Source organism: Phacochoerus africanus, chromosome 15, assembly GCF_016906955.1.
Source record: "Phacochoerus africanus isolate WHEZ1 chromosome 15, ROS_Pafr_v1, whole genome shotgun sequence".
Taxonomy (NCBI): domain Eukaryota; kingdom Metazoa; phylum Chordata; class Mammalia; order Artiodactyla; family Suidae; genus Phacochoerus; species Phacochoerus africanus.
The window spans coordinates 76136986-76158833 of NC_062558.1; the positions used below are offsets into that span (position 1 = coordinate 76136986).

Below are 21848 nucleotides of genomic sequence, written 5' to 3' on the forward strand. Positions count from 1 at the left end.
TAGGTAAATAGGAGAGACTGGTAACGAAAAGGGGCATCCACAAAAGACTTTTTTTGGCATTACTTTATTTGAAGAGGTCTTTTTTAGAAGCTAAAAATGACTGAAGTAGTTTTATATTTCATTAGGCCAAGTAGTTTTAGTAAGAAAAATCATTCATGCTAATGTTGTGGTAGATTGATACAAAATAAATAAGAAGAATGTGGGTGGGGAGGAGAAAAGACATTCTATTATAATAAGAAATGTAAGAGGCTTGACATAAAATTATTTCTGTGCTACTAACTGAATTCAGAGGGTAATAATCTGATGTAATATAGATGACCCTCTAAAGTGGTATTTGCTCAGAGTCTGAATACAACAGGCTGTAATGCATTATTTATTCACAACTTACTGTGGAGCTGGCTCTGGTTTCTAAGACACTGTCTAGACTCCCTAGTTTCCTCTAAGGTATAGGGCAGGCTAGAGGATAAAGTTATTATTATTTTTTTAAAATCTCCTTTCCCTCTAAGAAAGAAAGAAAAAAAAATCTCCTGGAGTTATTTAAGGCCCAATTAGTTAAAAGAAGGGAAAAAATTAAAAGGACAAAAAAGCTTCTTTCCACTCATTAGTACAGTTGTCATTCTAAAAAGTTCTAACTCTTTATTTTTAAAATGTCCATAAATTCTGAAGACCATAATTGTGAAAGGCATCTGCCGCTAAAGATGGCTAGAGGATGGATAAAAATGAAAAGACCTACTCACATTCCCTAGATCTCATTTACTTCCACCTTCTTCCTTCTAAATCTGATTTAGAGGTCAAATTTGATCTCCTATAGGTCCAGCTAGTTCCAGAAATCTGGAGAAAGTTTTTCTCTTCTCTCATCCAGCCCCCTGCAAAACAGCCCCTCTATTTCTTAATGATCTCTGCAGACTCAGACTTGAGGGCACAGGGACTCTTTACCAACGTGAGAAGACCTACAAGACACACTAATTTAAGCCTGGTTTGGGACAAACTTGATAAGAAAGGTCATTTTCTCTGTCACCCTCTCCTGGCTCCAGTCCCAGTGTTCCCTTGCCTCTTCTCATCTATCCTATAACCAGAACGAAGAGCAAATGAAAATCTTTTCTTCAGACAGAATGAATTTCAGAGTTAAACGGACTCAAATATTACCACTTCTAGGAGAATTTCTTAAGCAGTCCCTTGCCCTCTTATTTCACAGACTGATTTACTATTTTATTTTATTTTTTTGCTTTTTAGGGCTGCACCTGAGGCATTTGGAAGTTCCTCAGGGTCAGACTGGCGCTACAGCTGCCAGCCTAAGCCACAGCCACAGCAACACAGAATCCGAGCCACATGTGTGACCTACACCACAGCTCATGGAAACGCTGGATCCAACCCACTGAGTGAGGACAGGGATCAAACTTTCATCCTCACGGATACTAGCCAGATTCACTTCTACTGAGCCACAATGGCAACTCCTACATGTGCCCTTTTATACTCTGCATCATATAAATATTACTGTACTTGTAACACTGCCTAAGAAGTTCTGGTTCATTCAGCTCACTTTCATAAGCTTCTTGGGAGAAGGGACAATGTTGTGTTCATCCTTGAATCTTGAGCATTCAGCAGAGCTCCTGGAAAGCTAGCATAAGTTAGAGGTTAAGGGCAGACTCTAGAGGCAGACTGCCTGGAATCAAATATCAGCTCCTCCTTTATTATGTGAGAGACCTTAGGCAAGTTACTTAACTTCATGTGCCTCAGTTTCCTCATTTATTTATTTTATTTTTTTGTCTTTTTGTCTTTTTTTAGAGCTGCAGCTGCGGCACACAGAGGTTCCCAGGCTAGGGGTCGAATCAGAGCTGTAGCCACGGGCCTTTGCCACAGCTCACGGCAACGCTGGATCATTAACCCAATGAGCAACGCCAGGGGTTGACTGCAACTTCATGGTTCCTAGTTGGATTCATTTCCACTGCACCATGACAGGAACTCCTGAGTTTTCTCATTTATTATATTTGGATAATTATAATACCAACATCAGAGTGTTGTGAAGATTAAATGAAATAATGAACATAGAGCCTGGCTCAGGGAGAACTCTGAAGAGATGCTGGCTAGTATTTTTATTATGTAGTATACACTCAAACTTTTGTTAAATTGCTTAGTACTGCAAGAGGTCAACATCCATAGACTGTTACAGCTAAAAGAGGAGGTACATATTAAGCACTGAACTATAAATTCGCAATCATTTTCTTTCATACTTTTCATTTTACTGTATTGCATTCAACTAATTGTGAGTTAAATATTCTGTTGTGTGAGAGACTAAAAAATTACCACTGTGTTTTTAATTCCAAAGAGTTGATCTATGAGCTTTTGATATACTGGTACACAATTCATTCCTAAGTTGAAAAGCATCTGTGTTCCACTAAAAAAGGGTTGATAAGACTATTTGAACAATAGATTGAGGAAAACGTTCCACCAGAGAAAGTTCAAATTGTCATGTTTTATTTATGATCCTCTTTCTTCTTGTGCTAGCTTAAAACTAATTTAGAATGTAAATTAAATATATTTGATGATAGGAAAATCTTAGAGACTGCCAAGTATTACAAAAGGTATCACTAACATAATGACTTTGGAATCGCAATGCTATAAGCAAATTGAAAACAAGTATTAATCTCTTAAATTTTCTGCACTTTAATGATCAGTCTGAAAGGTCAGATTCAGAAGTACTAACTAACGCCTTTTAAAAATCATTCCTATAACTCTCCCAGACTTCAGACAATACTACAAAGCTAGAGTAATCAAAACAGCATGGTATTGGCATAAAAAACCAAACATATGGATCAACGGAACAGACTAGAGAGCCCAGAAATAAACCTATACACCTATGGTCAATTAATCTTTTACAAAGGAGTCAGGAATATACAATTGGAAAAAGACAGTCTCTCCAGCAAGTGGTGTTGGGAAATTTGGACAGTCACGCATAAATCAGTGAAGTTAGAATACACCCTCATTCCATATACGCATACAAAATAAACTCAAAATGGCTCAAAGATTTAAACATAGATATGACTCCAAAGAACTCCAAGCAGAGATCATAGGCAAAACATTCTCTGACATAAGTTACACCAATGTTTTCTCAGGTCAGTCTCCCAAGGCAATAGAAATAAAAACAGAAATAAATAAATGGGACCTAATCAAACTTACAAGCTTTTGCACAGCAAAGGAAACCATAAACAAACTGAAAAGACAACCTAGAGAATGGGAGAAAGTATGTGCAAACAATGCCAGGGACAAGGGCTTAATTTCCAAAATATACAAACAGCTCACACAATTCAGTAACAAAAATAAACAATACAACTGAAAAATGGGCAAAAGACCTAAATAGACAAGTTTCCAAAGAAGATAAACAGATTAAGGCACAGGCACATGAAAAGATGTTCAACATCGCTAATTATTAGAGAAATGTAATTCAAAACTACAATGAAATACCACCTCACACCAGTCAGAATGACCATCATCAAAAAAAATCCACCAATAACAAATGCTGGATAGGGTGTGGAGAAAAGGGAACCCTCCTACACTGTTGGGAGTGTAAATTGGTACTGGACAGAATTACCACATGATCCAGCAATCCTACTCCTGGGCATATATCCAGACAAAATTCTAATTCAAAAAGATACACGTACCCCTATGTTCATAGCAGCACTATTCACACAAGCCAAGACATGGAAACAACTAAATGTCCATCAGCAGGTGAATGGACAAAGAAGATGTGGTACATGTATAAAATGGAATACTACTAAGCTCTAAAAAGAACAAAACAATGCCATTTGTAGCAACGTGGAATCAACTAGAGATTATCACACTAATATGGAATCATATCATAACATGGAATTATTATAACATAACCTGACATAACATAACATGGATTATCATAACATGGAATCAACTGGAGATTACTGAAGCAAGCCAGACAAAGAAAGACAAATAGCATCTAATATCACTTAAATGTGGAATCTAAAATATGATGCAAATGAACCTATCTATGAAAAAGAAACAGATTCACAGATATAGAGAACAGACTGTGGCTGTCAAGGAGGAGGAGGTTAGGGAAGGGATGGACTAGGAGTTTGGGTTTAACAGATACGAGCTATCATATACAGAATGAATAAACAACAAGATCCTACTATATAGCACAGGAAACTATATTCAATATCTTATGATAAACCATAATGGAAAAGAATGTTTTAAAAAAAAGAATATAGATATATAAACTGAATCATTTTATTGTGGAGCAGAAAGTAACACTGTAAATCAACCACGCTTCAATAAAAATTAAAGAAAAATAAAAATCATGCCTAGATCATATATTTTAAGCAAAAAAGAATCACTCCTTTCATTCTCCAAAAGATATGAAATAAAAAAGCACTGTTTTGTATAATTTTTACAGAATAATTATCAAGGTTGCATTTACAACGTCAAAGGAGCTTTATATTACCATGGACATTCTACCATGTATGGTATTTCCAGTTGATTTTATAGCCAGAGACACTTGCAAGCCACAAATGGTAACAAACTTGAGCTACAGGGTACAAAGGGAATTGCAAGAAATTAAATCAGAATTTGGCTTTGATTTTTACATATCTTATTACATAATGATAATAATATAATTATGTAAGAATCATTTTTATTATAAATGACACTTATTTTCTAAAACATCTCTTGGTGTCCCAGGCGAAGAAAGATTATTTTGCATGGATTGTGTTACTGACCCAATTTGTTTATTTTAATAGGATAAACAGGGGTCTAGATTTAAGAAATAAGTAAGGGGATCAAAATAAAAAACTTGAAAGAAGCAAGAAATAAAAGTATTTTGTTTGTTGAAAGTAACAGATTTCCTCTTTTTTTTTTTACGTTTGGGAAAATAATGTTTGCTGTGGCCTTTCCTCAACAGAGTTTTATAAGGATAAAGCAATTCACGTTGGCTAAGTATTTCAAATTTTATAGAAAAAAACAAAACAGTAGAATATTTTTATTATTGTAATCAAATAGTTACAAATTTTCTATAGTGGGGAATGTCTTCTTAATAACAAGGTTAAAGGTTTTTTTTTTTTAATCTTTAAATATATATACTTGGCTCCTTAAAGTTATCAATAACTATAAGAGACAAGTACTCTTTAATAACCCTTTTAATGATTTTTTTTTGGGAAAATTCAAACTGAAAACATCTAAGAATGACATAAGAAACTAAGATTTATTACTATCACATCCTACTTTGTAGAGGCAAAAGTGGAAGGATACAACTAAAAGAAACCCAATGAACATATCTCATTTGTTTCTTAGATTTAATTAAATCAAAGTCAACTCTCATCTTTAAGTTCACATAGTAAGAATCAGTGTCCTGGGGGGAAAAAACCCCCAAACATTGAGATAAAAAGAAATCTCTTCTGCTGAGAGTGTTCTAATATCTGAAAGTGTTTGATTGAAAGCCTTCTGGTCTCCTTTCCCACAGCCTTTGGCCAGGAAAAGAACTGAGCTTTGTGTTTTGCCATGGTCCTCCGTCTTGGGGCAAGAGAGATTTAACTCTATTTCAATACTTTAAAGAGATGAGTACAAAGATGTCAGCTTGATGATGGAAAGGGTAGGTGATTCTGGAATTCTTTAATATTAAGTTCCTTAATATTTAAAATTAAATTACCCCTCATTTTTTTTTTTGCTCTATTCTTAATGGCAGATGAGAATAATTAGCATAGCTCTGTATGTCTCCCTTTTATCCTTCTTTCTGACTGAACAAATCTAGTTAACCTCAATATTTTTTTTTTTCGTGAAGACTGGGAATATAAGACAGACACAGTTACCCTTTGAACTACACTCTGCCTTCATGCCTTCTTAAAATATGATAATCTGATTGGTTATGCAGTAAGCATATAAACCCCCAAATCTCATAAAAAAGATCATGCTACAGACTGTAATTCTCTTAGATGACACTCTTTCAGTTTCCTTGTTGTATATTCTGGAGTTGGTTTCTTCCTTCTTGTATAAATTAATTTTTGCTTTTCTTTGACATAATTACAGCTCCTTCTCCCCCCAAATCAAAATTAATCATAATCTTTCAAAGAGTTCTCTATTACCTTTTATATTTGACTGACATCTTACTTGCTGCAGTCCTCAAGAAATCAATGAATATATTAACTGAAATTAGACTTGGCACCTGTCTCCAAGGAACTCAGCTCAATAGTTCTTGGTAGCCTTAGATGGAATTTTTAATAACTTAAAATATATTAGGAGTTCTCTTGTAGCACAGCAGGTTTTAAGGATCTGGCATTGTCACTGCAGTGGCTTAGGTTACTGCTATGGCATAGATTGGATTCCTGGCCTGGGAACTTTCACATGCTGCAGTACAGAGAGAGAGAGAGAGAGAGAGAGAGAGAGAGAGAGAGAGAGAGAGAGAGAGAGAGAGGGAGAGAGAGAGAGAGAGAGAGAGAGAGAAGATTAATTAAAAAACCTGTGTATTATTATTATTATTTTTATGGCTGCACCTGCTGCTTATGGAAGTTCCCCGGCCAAGACTTGAATCTGAGTCAAAGCTGTCACCTGTGCAATGCTGGGTCCTTTAATCCATTGCACAAAGCTGGGGATTGAATCTGCACCACAGCAGCAACCCAAGGTGCTACAGTCAGATTCTTAACCCACTGTGCCACAGCAGGAACTCCTCTGTGTATTCTTTATTTTTTCTTTGCTTCGCTTTTTAGGGCTACACCTATAGCATATGGAAGTTGCCAGGCTAGGGGCTGAATCAGAGCTACAGCTGCCAGCCACAGCCACAGCCACGGCAGTGCAGGATCTGAGGTGTGTCTGCAACCTACACCACAGCTCACAGCAACTCCAGATCCCCAGCCCACTGAGCGAGGCCAGGGATTGAACCTGCATCCTCATGGATACTAGTAGGATTCGTTTCTGCTGCACCACAATGGGAACTCCCTTCTCTGTGTATTCTCAAGTCATTTTTTTCAAACCCATATTTTCTGAGTTCCCAAATAAAGATATTAAAGGTAGAATAAAACAAATCTGGGAGTTCCCATCATGGCTGGGCGGTTAGCAAACCCAGCTAGCATCCATGAGGATGCAGGTTCAATCCCTGGCCTTGCCCAAAAGGTTAAGTATCCGGTGTTGCCGTGAGCTGTGGTATAGGCCAGCAGCTATAGCTCCGATTGGATCCCTAGCCTGGGATCCTCCATATGCTGCGGGTTCAGCTCTAAAAAGACAAAAAGACCAAAAAAACATAAATAAATAAAAATAAATAAGACAAATCTGACTAGAATTAAGAGTATTAAAACATTTTAAAAAACCTAACAAGCTAATGATTGTTATGAAAAGAAACTAAACAGCTAGTTTTGGCAGTATCTTATAAACACTCACAAAAAACAGTGTATTTCTGCTCAGTCATAAAGTTCAACCTGAGGGACAAAAGAACTGGGAAAACACGGTGCTAAAGAAAGGAGACTGTAGATATTTAAGAAAATTTTTTTTTCCTGTTTCTAAAATTCAGAATGTTCTGTTTTTCTTTAGAGCTCCAAATAAATCAGGAACAGAAACTTCATCTCAGACCAAAAGTATTAACAATCAGATGAAGAAGAGAAAAGAATTAGTCTGAAAGACTGAGCTGGAATCCTGGTTGTATTGTTTAATACCTCTGTAACTTTTATCTTTTTGAGTTTCAGTTTCTACATCTGTAATAGGAGTATAATACCACCAAATCCCATAACACTGGTAATATCTGTAAAATACCTGGCTCATAGTAGGCATTCAATAAATGTTCATGGACTTTTCCCCCTTCCCTGACCCCTCTGGCAATCAAAATTGACAGATAGTGTTCTCTTCACTCTTGAAGCTACTGTGGTGAGAAAATGATAGAAATAACTAAATGAAACTATAAATCTTGACCTGAAACTTTAAAGTAGATAAGTAAGCAATGAAACAAAACTGCTAAGAGATAAGCAGAAAGAATGATGGAACTATAAAACCCATATGAAAGTTAAGATACTGTTAATCATTTCCATTTTCCTCTTGGGCAGAAATTACCCAAACTTCAAAAAAGAGAAATTAAAAGTGTTTCAAAAAACAAAAACTGCTTAGAGTTCCCATTGTGGCACAGCAGAAATGAATCAGACTAGGAACCACCAGCTTTCGGGTTCAATCCCTGGCCTCACTCAGTGGGTAAAGGATCGCACCGCATTGCCGTGAGCCACAAGGATCTGTGGCTGTGGTGTAGGCCAGAAGCTGTAGCTCTGATGCGATCCTTAGCCTGGGAACCTCCATATGCTGCGGGTGTGGCCCTAAAAAGCAAACAAAAAAAAAACTGCTTCCATGTTCCAGATGTTTTATCAGAAAACTATTTCAAAATCAAAGTAAGGCTTTTCAGTCATTCATCTGAGATGACCTATTTAGGTGACTACTATATGCCAACTGCCATACTAAAGGGCAGAGAGTACACAAAAGAAGGTGAAAGGATACCTATTAAAGGCATACTACATGCCAAGTGTTGTTAGGCATGTACCACCGTATTACTTTACTAGGGCTGCTATAACGAAATACTACTATCTGGGTGACAAACAGCAGACATTTATTTTTTCATAGTTCTGGAGGCTGGAAGTCCAAGATCAAGGTATAGGCAGAGGTGGTTTCCTCTGAGGCTTCTCTCCTTGCCTCGTAGTTGGCTGCCCTCTTGCTATCTCTTCACATGCTATCTCTTCACATATCCTTCTATGCAAGTACCCCCCTGGTGTCTCTGTCTCTCTGGGTGTCCAAATTTCCTCTGCTTATAAGGATACCAGTTAAGACTAGATTAGGGCCCAACCTAACGGCATTGTTTTAATTTAGTCACATCTTCAAAGGCCCCATCTCCAAACTGGGGCCTGGGGATTCAGCCTGGGGATTTTGAAATTTGTTCTACAGGGGGACAAAATTCAGCCCATAAGAAACATCATCATACTTAACATTACTGTGTTTTACAACTTAGGGTCTCAGCTCCTAGAAACAAATAACTCACCAAATGTCACATAGCCAGTAAATGGTAGAAACAGGATTTTAACCAAGGTCTCATTAGCAGTTCACCAAACCCTTTGCTCCTTCTGCTATTCACACCTCCTCAAAGAATCACACATCTATTTGGGAAGACACAGTACTGACTCAAGAAACTTTAAATAGGAGTTCCTGTCATGGCTCAGTGGTTAACGAATTTGACCAGAAACCATGAGGTTGCAGGTTCGGGCCCTGGCCTTGCTCAGTGGGTTAAGGATCTGGCGTTGCCGTGAGCTGTGGCGTAGGTTGCAAACGAGGCTCGTATCTGGTGTTGCTGTGGTTCTGGTGTAGGCTGGTGCCAGCTCCAATTGGACCCCTAGCCTGGGAACCTCCACATGCTGCGGGTAAGGCCCTAGAAAAGACAAAAGACAAAAACAAAAACAAAAAAAACCCCAACTTTAAATATGGAGGCACTTATTCACTGAACGTGTGTCATTATATGGAAAGAAAAGACTCAGGATTAATAGACATGGTTATGTAATAAATAGAATATTTATTACATGATAGGCTGAGTTCTTCAACAAAACGGTCCACTGGTTCCCTTACATGAGGAATTGCTGACTGAAAAACAGAACAGTCTTGGTATGAGTTGGCCCAAAGCCTACAGATGATCCTAAGGCAGTGTCAAATGCAAGAGGGTTTTCTAGAATAAATATCTTAGATATAAGTGTCTTTTAGATCTCTCTTCTTCTGTACGTGGGTGTAGGCTAGTGTAGGTACAAATGTATGAGATCCCTAATCTGCTTTATAACATTCTATTTCATTGGCTATCTATACAATATATAAATGAGCTTTAAGCTCTATAGCATTTCAGGATAAAAAGACAAAAGTCCCAGGTTCTGTCTCTTGAGACTCTATTGTGTGCTCAGGACTGAGTGTTCAGGCTAGACTGTGGTGAGGCTCAAATCCGCTCCATGCTCTGATGACTATGTATGGTTGTTTAGGTTTTTTTTTTGTCTTTTGTCTTTTTAGGGCCGCACCCACAGCATATGGAGGTTCCCAGGCTAGGGGTCCAATTGGAGCTGTTGCTGCCAGCCTACACAACAGCCACAGCAAAGGTGGATCCAAGCCTTGTCTGCAACCTATGCCACAGCTCACAGCAACACCGGATCCTTAATCCACTGAGCAAGGCCAGGGATTGAACCTGCAACCTCATGGTTCCTAGTTGGATTCGTTTCCACTGTGCCATGATGGGAACTCCAAAAGTACCATTCTAGTTTGTGCTTTATTCTCTAACTACATTTTCTAGATACATACTTCATGTTAAATTGTAATTATACAATTAATAAGTTAAATAATTTACATTCCCAGAATATGCTATAATATTTCCTAAGAAGACCATTCCAGGTATGAATACTAGGGGCATATTTCTAGAATCCTAGTACATACCAAATCTTTCACCAAAACTGTCAGACTCCTGAAAGCAGGACATAAAACTCCCCTGTAAAAAATGTCCTCCCCTGTACCAGCAGGAAGAAAACAAAGAGAGGCAACTGTGGGCATTAATTAATTAAAATATATGGGGGACTAAAGGAAGTTAAGATCTGTTAGTATAGATTACCCTCGACTTTTTTTTTTTTCTGGTCTTTTTGGGGCCGCACCCAAGGCATATGGAGGTTCCCAGGCTAGGGGTCTAATTGGAGCTGTTGCCACTGGCCTACACCACAGCTCACAGCAACACCGGATCCTTAACCCACTGAGCGAGGCCAGGGATCGAACCCGCAACCTCATGGTTCCCAGTTGGACTTGTTTCCGAAGTGCCACGACGGGAACTCCACTCTTGACTTTGACTTCCCTTTTCTGGTGATAAAAATGCAAACTTCATAAAGCTAAGTTGCTTTCCTTGATCAACTTAGTATATAAACACAGGCCTAGCCACTTCTTTGAGTCTTCATTTTCCTATGGGGATTCCCATGTATGTGTAAAAATCTGTCTGCTTTTCTCCTGTTAATCTGTCTTAAGTCAATTTAAGGCTCAGGACCAGGAGGAGATACTAGGAGGGTAGAGGTAAGGTTTTGTGCCCCTGGCACCATATAAATAATAAATACATAGTACTTACCATGTATTATTGGAACTACAAGAGCCTCCTGAAAGAGGCTGAATTGTGGAAAATCATCACTTTGTTATTTTGAGGTAAATTCTTTGAATATTAATTATATCATTTCCAAAAACAAACAAACAAACAAAAAAAACCGGTATGAAAGCACGTTCCAAAGTTAGATCTGATTTTCAGTGTGATCTATACTTCTACTTCTCTCCGAGAGAATGAATATTAAACAATGTTCTTATCAATAATGAGACTTCAGCTGTGATTTTTCAAACTGTCTCAACTGAGTTAAGTGGGTGGAAGAGGTGGGAGGAGTATATTAGAATCTTGGGGGGAAAATGGGAGAGCAGACAGAAGTAATATTCAGAGTTTTAAAACAAAGCAGTGCTTTTCTTCAATACTTTTATGTGTTTTTAATCATAGTATTTAATGTTTTGAAATTTTAAGTAACATTAAAGTAGGGCATATGTTAAGAAGAAAAGAGGCTGAGAAACACTGCATAAGGGAATTTTTTAAAATCTGAAGGAATCAAAAACTTCATTTTTTGGTCTTCAGACAAAAGTGCATATAGAAGGTATTTAACGCGTGTTTTGAACTGAATAGACTCAGTAGCCAACTGACCCCAATTATACTTAATCCAACAAATACATGCATAGGGAAAGGTAATGTTCTTACAGAGTTGTGGCCAGGAACTGAACACCGTGATGGTCTAAACTTTAAGTGGAAAAGTAAAGTCTCAAACAGAGGATGACAACTTTGTAACTCTGAGCCCTCACATTTTTATTTCTGACACTTTGTGTTTCCAGCTGTTATTACCTTTGTAAACTTTCACAGAAACTGCTCCTTATTATCCCCCTCACCTCCTGGTACTTCCTACATAATAAACATACAGGTTCAAGTTCAGAATGCCTCTGACCCCGAATTTCTTTTTCCTTAAGCTGAATATCCAAAGACCACTAAGAATTTCAATTTAGACCTTTTTGGCTTTTCGTCCAAGAGCCACTTTACTCTGAGACATTTTCACAGAACATGTTATTTCCAACCTGCTGTCAGGCTGGAGATCATTGATAAGGTTCAAACCAATCAGTTCTCATGGCTGGAGGTAGATTGAAAGAATGCCTCCAGTGCAGGGCCCTGCCAACCTAGCAGCTCCACTTGCATACACAATGGACAGTGCCCTGAAGTCCCAGGAATACCCACCTCTAGCTTCAGAACATCGTGCTGAAGTTTACGCTGAAATTCAAGGAAGTTTTTGATTGTCAGCTTCCCCTTGAGATCAGGTCCAAAAAAGTAGGTTGTGAGGGCTGAACACAAGCCAGACTTGAGGGTGTTACCAGTAGTAGAACGATCTCTGTGACGCATTCCCATGCTGGTTTGGGAGCGAATGATGCTTTGAACCTAATGGAAAAGCAAAACCCGTCCAGAAAAACATTACGAGTTAGATGGAAAATATAGAAAAGTAAGAACAATAACTCAACTGCTTACTATTTGCCTACACCGTGCTATGATTCTCTCTTAATGCTCACAACAACCCTATGAGGTGAGCCCTATGATACCCTCATTTTACAGGTGAAGAATTTGAGGAACACTGTTGAAGTAACCTGCTCCAGTTCAAGTAGCTAGCAAGTAGCTGAACCTGTATTTAACACAAATGTCTGACACCTTTATAACTGGGATGCTCTTAAAAAAAAAAAAATCTCTTTCAATAAATAGTATGCATTTGTTTTTGAGGCTCAAAACCTCTCATACAACACTGAAATAACATCAACCTCACAATAATACCTTCCATATCTTGGGAGACATTTAAAAATTTCACATGTCTCACTACTCACTCTCTACTGGTGACAAGATGCAGTATAGCTATAGGCAAATAGCTGCATATAAGAGAGCAATAACACATTTATTAGAATGATAACGTGAAATACAAAGTTGGTATGAAACAATTATCTAAGAGAAGATGGGAAATTAGTTTTATCTTTGAGAAGTTTTAAATGAGCTTTTGAGAATGAATAATTTTGGGCACTAGGAACCGTGACCTAACTATATAGAATCGAGCTTTTTAAAGCCAGTCTACAATTGCTTTAGCATTTTTTCACTAGGTCCTGAAGTCTTTTCTACCTCTTTACAAGCCAAAAATATATATATATAGTCATAATAATTAAAATGGGGATATATAAGGATAAATAATAAAGGTATGTTAAATAAACAATGTATATATAGTCCTGTGAATAATGATTTTTAAATCGCCAAATTAGAAAAGCATAATATTTAAAAACTTAAGATTTGTAACAATAGATTTACCTTAGAAAAATGTCTTTTATTTATTTATTACCTACGACCATTAAAAAAAAGACTTATATAACACAATTTAAAAGTCTTTGGCTCTAAAAGGTAAAACTAGTATAAAGGAAAGACAGTAGATGGGGAATCAGGACACACAGGGTGTAATTCTGCTGCTGTGCAGTGACAGCACAGTTTAAGCAGCTCATGTAAATTCTCTGGAGCTTAGTTTTCTCACTGGAAACATTCATGATGAGAGTACATTATCTCTAAGTCTCCTTTTACCTCTAGGTTAATATCATAAATGTTTTTGACTATGATTTTTTTCTGGGCTCACGTTTTATCCTGTAAGTAAGACTGGTTGCCATTTGTTTTTCATACACATGGAAACTTGAAAGATAAGTATAAAATGGATTTTTAAAATTATCTAAGTTGAAGTTATTTTAGACTTTAAACTGTAATGCAGGATAATCAGTACTGTGTCACTTCTGTTCGAAGGCAAAACACAATTCATTTTATCTGCCTAAGTGTGAGAAGTGAAGAACTTTCTGAGAGCAGTGAATCCAGTAATTGAGCATCAGCATCAGGACCTGTCATGATTGAATGTTATAAATACAGCAGCTTATATCCTTCTTATGTTGGAAATCGTGAAAGTTAGCTTCAAAAGTGTGGTGCTGAAGGTGTGTGTGTAAGTGACTGAGAAAAAGGAATGTTTTTAGGGAACATTAATGCTGTAGCATTTTTATTAATGATTAATAATAGCACAACCCAAATATCATCCCCCTTATGCACAAACTATTATAAGTGTCTTTATAAAACTTTATTTAAAAAAAATTTATCACTAGAGTACTGAGCTCAGGGGGCAGTATTGTTTTCTGGAGACAGTGAGAGCTCCTTAGCATGGCAGCCGGGCTGATCTCCGAGTGGAACCAGGATGCTACTATGTACGTGGGGGGCCGCGATGAGAAGGTTAGCAAGCCACTGCTGTGGGAGCTGTTTCTCCAGGCAGGGCCAGTAGTAAATACCCACATGCCAAAGGACAGAGTCACTGGTCAGCATCAAGGCTATGGTTTTGTGTAATTCTTGAATAAGGAAGATGCTGACTATGCCATTAAGATCATGAACATGATCAAACTCTACAGGAAGCCAATTCAGGTGAACAAGCCATCAGCTCACCACAAAAACCTGGATGTGGGAGCCAACATTTTCATTGGAAACCTGGACCCAGAGATTGGTGAGAAATTGCTTTGTGATACTTTTAGCACCTTTGGGATCATCTTACAAATCCCCAAGATAACACGGGACCCTGACATAGGCAACTCCAAAGGTTATGCCTTTATTAATTTTGCTTCATTTGATGCTTCAGAGGTAGTATTTGAGGCCATGAATGGGTAGTACCTCTGTAACCGCCCAATCACTGTGAACTATGCCTTTAAGGACTCCAAGGGTGAGCGCCATGGCTCAGCAGCTGAATGTCTTCTGGCAGCACAGAACCCACTCTCCCAGGCTAACCGTCCTCATCAGCCCTTTGCAGATGCCCCCTCTCCATCATCTGCCCCCAATCCTGCAGTATCATCACTGGGGTCTGGGCTTCCTCCACCAGGCATGCCTCCTCCTGGCTCTTTCTCACCCCCAGTACCCCCCGTCTACCTGTTCCCTCCATCAACAGGAACCCCAGGGGCTGGACATCCTGCACATGGACACTCACATCCTCACCCATTCCCACCGGGTGGGATAACCCATCTAGGGATGTCTCAGATACAGCTGGCCCACCATGGCCCTCATGGCTTAGGACACCCCCATGCTGGGCCCCCTGGCTCTGGGGGGCAGCTACCACCTCGACCACCACCTGGAATGCCTCATCCTGGACCCTCTCCAATAGGCATGTCCTCCCAGGGTCTCCGTTTGGATTGCCCATGGGTCACTCTGGTCCTACACCACCACGTGGTATGCGCAGATCTCTCCCACTGATGCCCCTTCATGACCTCCACTCTGTGGCTACCAGTGGGGACCCTTCCCTCCACCCAGACCTATTCCCCGGCCTCCAGTTTCCCCTCAAGGCCCACTTCGAGGCCCTCTCCCTCAGTGATTTCTCACTGTCTTTCCTCCTGTTAATCCTCCCAATACCTTTTCACTTCCTTGGACCACCAATTAGAGTTGCTGTAGCTTGCAGGAGCTAGGGCACTAATCCCTCTCAGGCCTTTTTTTGTAAGTGTAATTTTTTTCACAGGAGGTTTTTTTTTTTTTTCCCTTTTCTTCCCCCTTCTATGTCTGTCCTAAGTGTTTTGCAAATGCACAGAGAAAATAAAACTTAACTCATTTTTTAAAAAAAATTACCACTAGATTTTACATATGAGTGTTAGAGATTTTCTTAGAAATTCTTAGTTGTTAAATATCTTCTTAAAATATTTTTATTTAGACAACTTGTTAAGAATATATAATATGAGAATCAATCAAAGCATATCAATTCAACTAGTCATGTGTATGTTTACTATATGCTATATGCTTTGGAGAAAATCAAAAGAAATATAAAACTATGACACAGAGCTATCTTCAGCTCCCCCACGTTCACTGTAGCATTATTTACAAAAGCCAGGACATGGAGACAACTTAAGTGTCCACTGGTAGATGAATGGATAAAGAGAACTTGATGGCATTATGCTAAATGAAATAAGTAGACAGAGAAAAACAAATACTGTATGATCTTATATGTGAAATCCAAAAAAAGTCTGAATTCAGAGTTCCTGCTGTGGCACGATGGGATGGGTGGTATCTCTGGAGTACTGGGACACAGATTCAATCCCAAATCTGGCACAACTTTGCTGGAGTTGTGGCATAGTCTGCAACTGCGGCTTAGATCTGATCCTTGGCCTGGGAATTCCATATGTCATGGGGTGGCCAAATGCCAACACAACAAAACAAAACAAAACAACAACAAAAAAAGCCGAATTCATAGATAAAAAAAACCAGATTGTTGGTTGCCAAAAGCAGGGGGTGAAGAGTAGGCAAAATGAGTGAAGGTGGTTTAAAGGTATAAACTTCCTGTTATAAGATAGATAAGGCTTGAGGATATAAGCATGGAATCTACAGTTAACAAAACCAATTGCATATTTGAAAGTTGCTAACACAGTAGCTCTTAAAAGTTTTCATCACACACAAAAAAAAGTTCTCATCACAAGAAAAAAACTGTAACTATGTTTGGTGATGAATATTAACTAAATTTATTGTGGTAGTCATTTCATAGTATATACATAGGTCAAATCATTATGTCATAAAGCTAAAACTATTACAATGTTATATGTTAACTATATCTCAATAAAAATAAAATAGTTCTGTATAAGATAAAATTAAGAATACCAACATAAGTGCTATTTACAATCATTTGAGGCTACCTGGTAACACCAGCAAAGCACAGAATTATGGAAAGGTGACGCTATTAGATGGACACAAGGGTGCAAATTCGAATAAATATCTGTAGGTATTTTGAAATATCTGTCTTGGTGTATTTCTTATTTTGATACTTTCTCTACTTCCTTTTTGCCTCTTTACTCATTTTGAATACAAAAATGTTTTCTTGGAGTTCCCATTGTGGCTCAGCAGAAGCATATCCAACTAGTATCCATGAGGATGCAGGTTTGATCCCTGGCCTCACTCAGTGGGTTAAGGATCCAGCATTGCTGTCAGCTACAGTTTAGGTTGCAGACAAGGCTCGGATCCCATGTTGCTGTGGCTGTGGTATAGGCGGGCAGTGGTAGTTCTGATATGACTCCATAGCTGGGGAACTTCCATATGTCATGGGCACGGCTCTAAAAAAAAGTTTTCTCCCACACAGTCAGTTTTTTATGTTTTGAAACCACTTCTGGAATTTCTGTCATGGCGCAGCGGAAATGAATCCGACTAGGAACCATGAGGTTTAGGGTTCGATCCCTGGCCCTGCTCAGTGGATTAAGGATCTGGCATTGCCGTGAGCTGTGGTATACGTCACATACGCAGCTCGGATCTGGCATTGCTGTGGCTGTGGTGTAGGCTGGCAGCTGAAGCTCCGATTAAACCCCTAGGCTGGGAACCTCCATATGCTGCCAGGTGTGGCCCTAAAAAGCAAAAACAAAAAAAGCTACTTCTAACAATCACAATCGTATTTAGAGAGGTACTATGGCCCTGCAAGGACAGATATTTGATGGAAATGTAATCTCTCCATAGGATTCAGAAGAAACTGTATACATCTATGGCTGGAACCTTTTAGAGTAAAAAGGCCTGATGCCATTTTCCTTCTCTTTAGAAACCCTTTCAGAACATATGTCATTCATCCTTGTATTCTAGAAATGCCTGGCACAAAGGAGCTATTTAATGAATGTTGACTGAATATATGATTGAATAGCCATAACTTAGCATCTAATAAGCATTAGAGTCTAATTCATGTTGAGGAATCAGAGCAACTTGGACCTTAATCATATGTTCAAATAATTCTTAAATTGAGAGTGAAAACAAACAAACAAAAACCCCACCTAATAAAAGTAGGGACAATTCTGAAAAATGAAACATTAGGTACTTCAAAAACTGGATAGGAGTTCTCTGTATGCACAGCAGATTAAGGATCCGATGTTGTTACTGCAGCAGCTTGGGTTGCCGCTGTGGTGCAGGTTTGACTTCTGGTCTGGGAACTTCCACATGTCATAGGCAAGGCCCCCCAAAATTGGATAGCATCGGAATACACTCATGAAGGTCACAGTAACTCCAAGGTACATGAAAATGTGTTAAATATTAATGTATTTAAAGGGAATTTTCAGGAAAACTTGCCTGTTCAAATTCCTCCATGTCTACTTCTCCATCTCCATTCAAGTCAAACATCTTGAAGGCAATCTCAAAATTTCTCTGAGGAGCTACAAGTTAGGGAAGAAGGAAGGGTAGGATGGGGGAAGGAAGCAAAGGAGGGAGGAAAAAGAAAAAATATTTAGAAGGTATTGACCAAAAACAAAAAAAATCATTCCTTTAAGAAAAAAAAGACGGCTAAACATCAAAACCTAATACCAAGTCACAGAATGCCACTGTATTTATCTTGATCAACCTTTTAGCAATACTCCTTAAAACCAAGAGAATTTGGTCAGCAAAGATAGTACTTGTCTATCTTTGTTTCAATACTCTCTTAAATACTTCAGCTTTGCTTTTTTAGAAACCATGCTCTCTTGTTGTATAATATTAATGCTATTGCTCTGTTACTTATATATAGCATTATTTATCTAAGCATGAAAATCTAGGATGAGCTATACTGCTGCAAAGTTAGAAGGTGAAACTCTAAGTCTTTGTCTTGTCTTTTTTTTTCTTTTTATGGCTGCACCTGTGGCATATGGAAGTTCCCTGGCTAGGGGTCAGATTGGAGCTGGAGCTGCAGCTGCAGGCCTACACCACAGTCACAGCAACACAGGATCCGAGCTGCATCTTTGACTTAAGCCGCAGCTTGCAACAACACTGGATCCTTAACCCATTGAGTGAGGCCAGGGATCAAACCCACATCCTCACAGATACTATGTTGGGTTCTTATCCTGCTGAGCCACAATGGAAACTCCTGTCTTGCCTTTTTAAAGCCAGCTAGCTTTTTACTTTGTTTTTTCTAGTCTCTCCACTGTTTAAATAAAATCAAGAGTTCAAGTTCAAGAGTGGATAGTTTTTTCAGCAAGTGGTGCTGGGAAAACTGGACAGTGGCATGTAAATGAATAAAACTAGAACAGACTCTCACAACATGCACAAAAATAAACTCAAAATGGCTTAGATTTAAACATAAGACAAGACAACATAAAACTCCTAGAAGAGCACATAGGCAAAACATTCTATGACATGAACTGTATGAATGTTTTCTTAGGTCAGTCTCCCAAGGCAAGAGAAATAAAAACAAAAATAAACCAATGTGACCTAATCAAACTTAGAAACTTTTCACAGCAAGGAAACCATAAAAAAAAAAAAAAAAAAAAAACCCAAAAGACAACCTACAGAATGTGAGAAAATAGCTGGAAACGATGCAAATGGCAAAGGCTTCATCTCTAAAACATACAAACAACTTAAACAACTAAATAGCAAAAAAACCCAACAACCCAATTGAAAAATGGACAAAAGACCTGCATAGACATTTCTCCAAAGAAGATATATAGATGGCCAACAGGCACATGAAAAAATGCTCAACATCACTAATTATCAGAGAAATCCAAATCAAAACTACTATGAGGTACCTCCTCACACTGGTCAGAATGGCCATCATTAATAAGTCCACAAATAACAAATGCTGGAGAGGTTGTGGAGAAAAGGGAACCCTCCTACACTGTTAGTGGGAATGTAAATTGGTACAACCACTATGGAAAACAGTAGGGAGGTACCTCAGGAAACTAAATATAGAACTACCATATGACCCAGAAATCCCACAACTACGCATATATCCAGAGAAAACTTTCACTGAAAAAGATACATACACCCTTACATTCACTGCAGCACTACTGACAACAGCCAAGACATGGAAACAACCTAAATGTCCAATGACAGATGAATGGATTAAGAAGATGTGGTATATATACACAATGGAATACTACTCAGCTATAAAAAAGAAATAATGCCATTTGCCTCAACATGGATGGAACTAGACTCTCATACTGAGTGAAGTAAGTCAGAAAGAGGAAGACAAATACCATATGATATCACTTATATCTGGAATTTAATATATGGCACAGATGAACATATCTACAGGAAAGATGCAAACCCATGGATTTGGAGAACAGACTTATGGTTGCCAAGGGGGAGGAGGAGAGAGTGGGAGGGACTGAGAGTCTGGGGTAGCAGGTGTAAACTATTGCATTTGGAGTGGATAAGCTATGAGATTCTGCTATATATATATATATATCACAGGAAACTATATCTAGTCACTTGTGATGGAAGATGATGGAGGATAATGTGAGAAAGAATGTAAACAGACATGCATGACCAGGTCACTTTGCTGTATAGCAGAAATTGAAAGAACATGTAAATAAACGATAATATAAAAAATAAAAATCTGAAAAAAAAGGAGTTCCCTGGATATCATTCTGTCAACAGGTTACCATCTACACTTGTTTACTCATTATCGCTATGGCTCTGTGGTAAGGCAGAAAAGCACACTGTTAGCTATCTAGCCACCATTTTAACCATGTCAGCTCGGTATACCAATTATTGAGCAAAGTATACTTAAATGTTTTTAAAAAATGAAAAATGCAAAGTTTGAGAAGACAGTATATTTTCTTTTCTTTAAGTGAATGATGTAAGCTCTAGAAGACTTCTTTAATGTTCCCAGATCAATCAAAACACAAATATACTTGTGCACTAGGATAAAGCATAAATTGAACAGCCCTTCTTTCTTACCATGCTAAATGTTCTAGTAAAGAAAACTAAGTTGTTCACTTCTTTTGTGCTTCAAATTTATTAAGCTATTGAGAATAAACCAAAACAAAATACCCTATATATCTTTTTTAAGAAAATTTCAACAGCATTGCTCACCATTTAATTAATTTGTCTTTTTGTCTTTTTAGGGCCACACCCACGGCATATGGAGGTTCCCAGGATGGGGGTCCAATCAGAGCTGTAGCCACCAGACTACACCACAGCTCACAGCAATGCCGGATCCTTAACCCATTGAGTGAGGCCAGGGATGGAACCTGCGTTCTCATGGATGCTAGTCAGGTTCGCTAAACGCTGAGCCACAATGGGAACTCCCTACCCTATATGTCCTAATACTACTGAATTAAAATTTCAGTTAGTATCATTTTTAGTAAAAAAAATTAAAAGATTATATGTAGAAAAATGTAAAAAGGGGCTTAGTATATTATGCATTGTTGCAGAGAGTTCATTATCTCCAGCCTGCTCATGAATTTGTCGGTAGCAACACTTTCTAGGCTTAACTTCCATCATCAGCTAGCTGGCCAACTAGGCTGGTAAGCTCCTGGTTTTTAGAATCATGTGCTTGTCAGCTTCCAATTGTCTGCCTCATTTGATAATGGCTTCCAACAGGTTTGCTCTTAGGCCACAGGTATGACTGCTATGCAGCTGAGGGGATTAGATTTTTACATATTTATTGTCACTTCTTAAATTTTTTCCTGCCTGTCTGCATGCTATCTTCAAGCACTGAGATGGATAACTTTAAGGTATTAAACTTTAAGTTGATTTTGTACTCTCAATCCTGAAAGTTTTTATTTCCTTATTTTTTTTTTAAGAGAGTAGGAAAGTGTCCAAGTCACTAAAGGACTAGTTCAAAATTACACAGCTAATAGGCAGCAGCATTGGTAAGTGAACCTAGGTCAACAGTGACTCCAAAGCCCATAAACTTTTCATTATGTTCCATAGCCTCCAATATGAAGCCAGTGGTACCTACAACAATAAACACACACTCTTCCTTCTGGTATGTTTTGACTTAGAAACTAAACCACAAAACATGATTCGCTGGTTATGTCAGTCT

At 38.3% G+C, this 21848-nt stretch overlaps 1 protein-coding gene and 1 pseudogene across 3 annotated transcripts in view; one reads left to right on the plus strand and one right to left on the minus strand.

Moving 5' to 3' along the window:
• Nucleotides 1–21848, minus strand: part of MICU1 (mitochondrial calcium uptake 1) — a 226822-nt gene that overhangs the window by 67108 nt on the left and 137866 nt on the right. For all 3 annotated transcript variants that reach the window (XM_047759643.1, XM_047759642.1, XM_047759641.1), the window contains 2 exons: nucleotides 18179–18261; nucleotides 12302–12499 (listed from right to left, as the gene is read on the minus strand). In XM_047759643.1, the coding sequence (XP_047615599.1) occupies nucleotides 12302–12499; nucleotides 18179–18261 (281 nt within the window). The remainder of the gene's footprint in view (nucleotides 1–12301; nucleotides 12500–18178; nucleotides 18262–21848) is intronic.
• Nucleotides 14282–15470, plus strand: LOC125115545 (splicing factor 3B subunit 4-like; annotated as a pseudogene).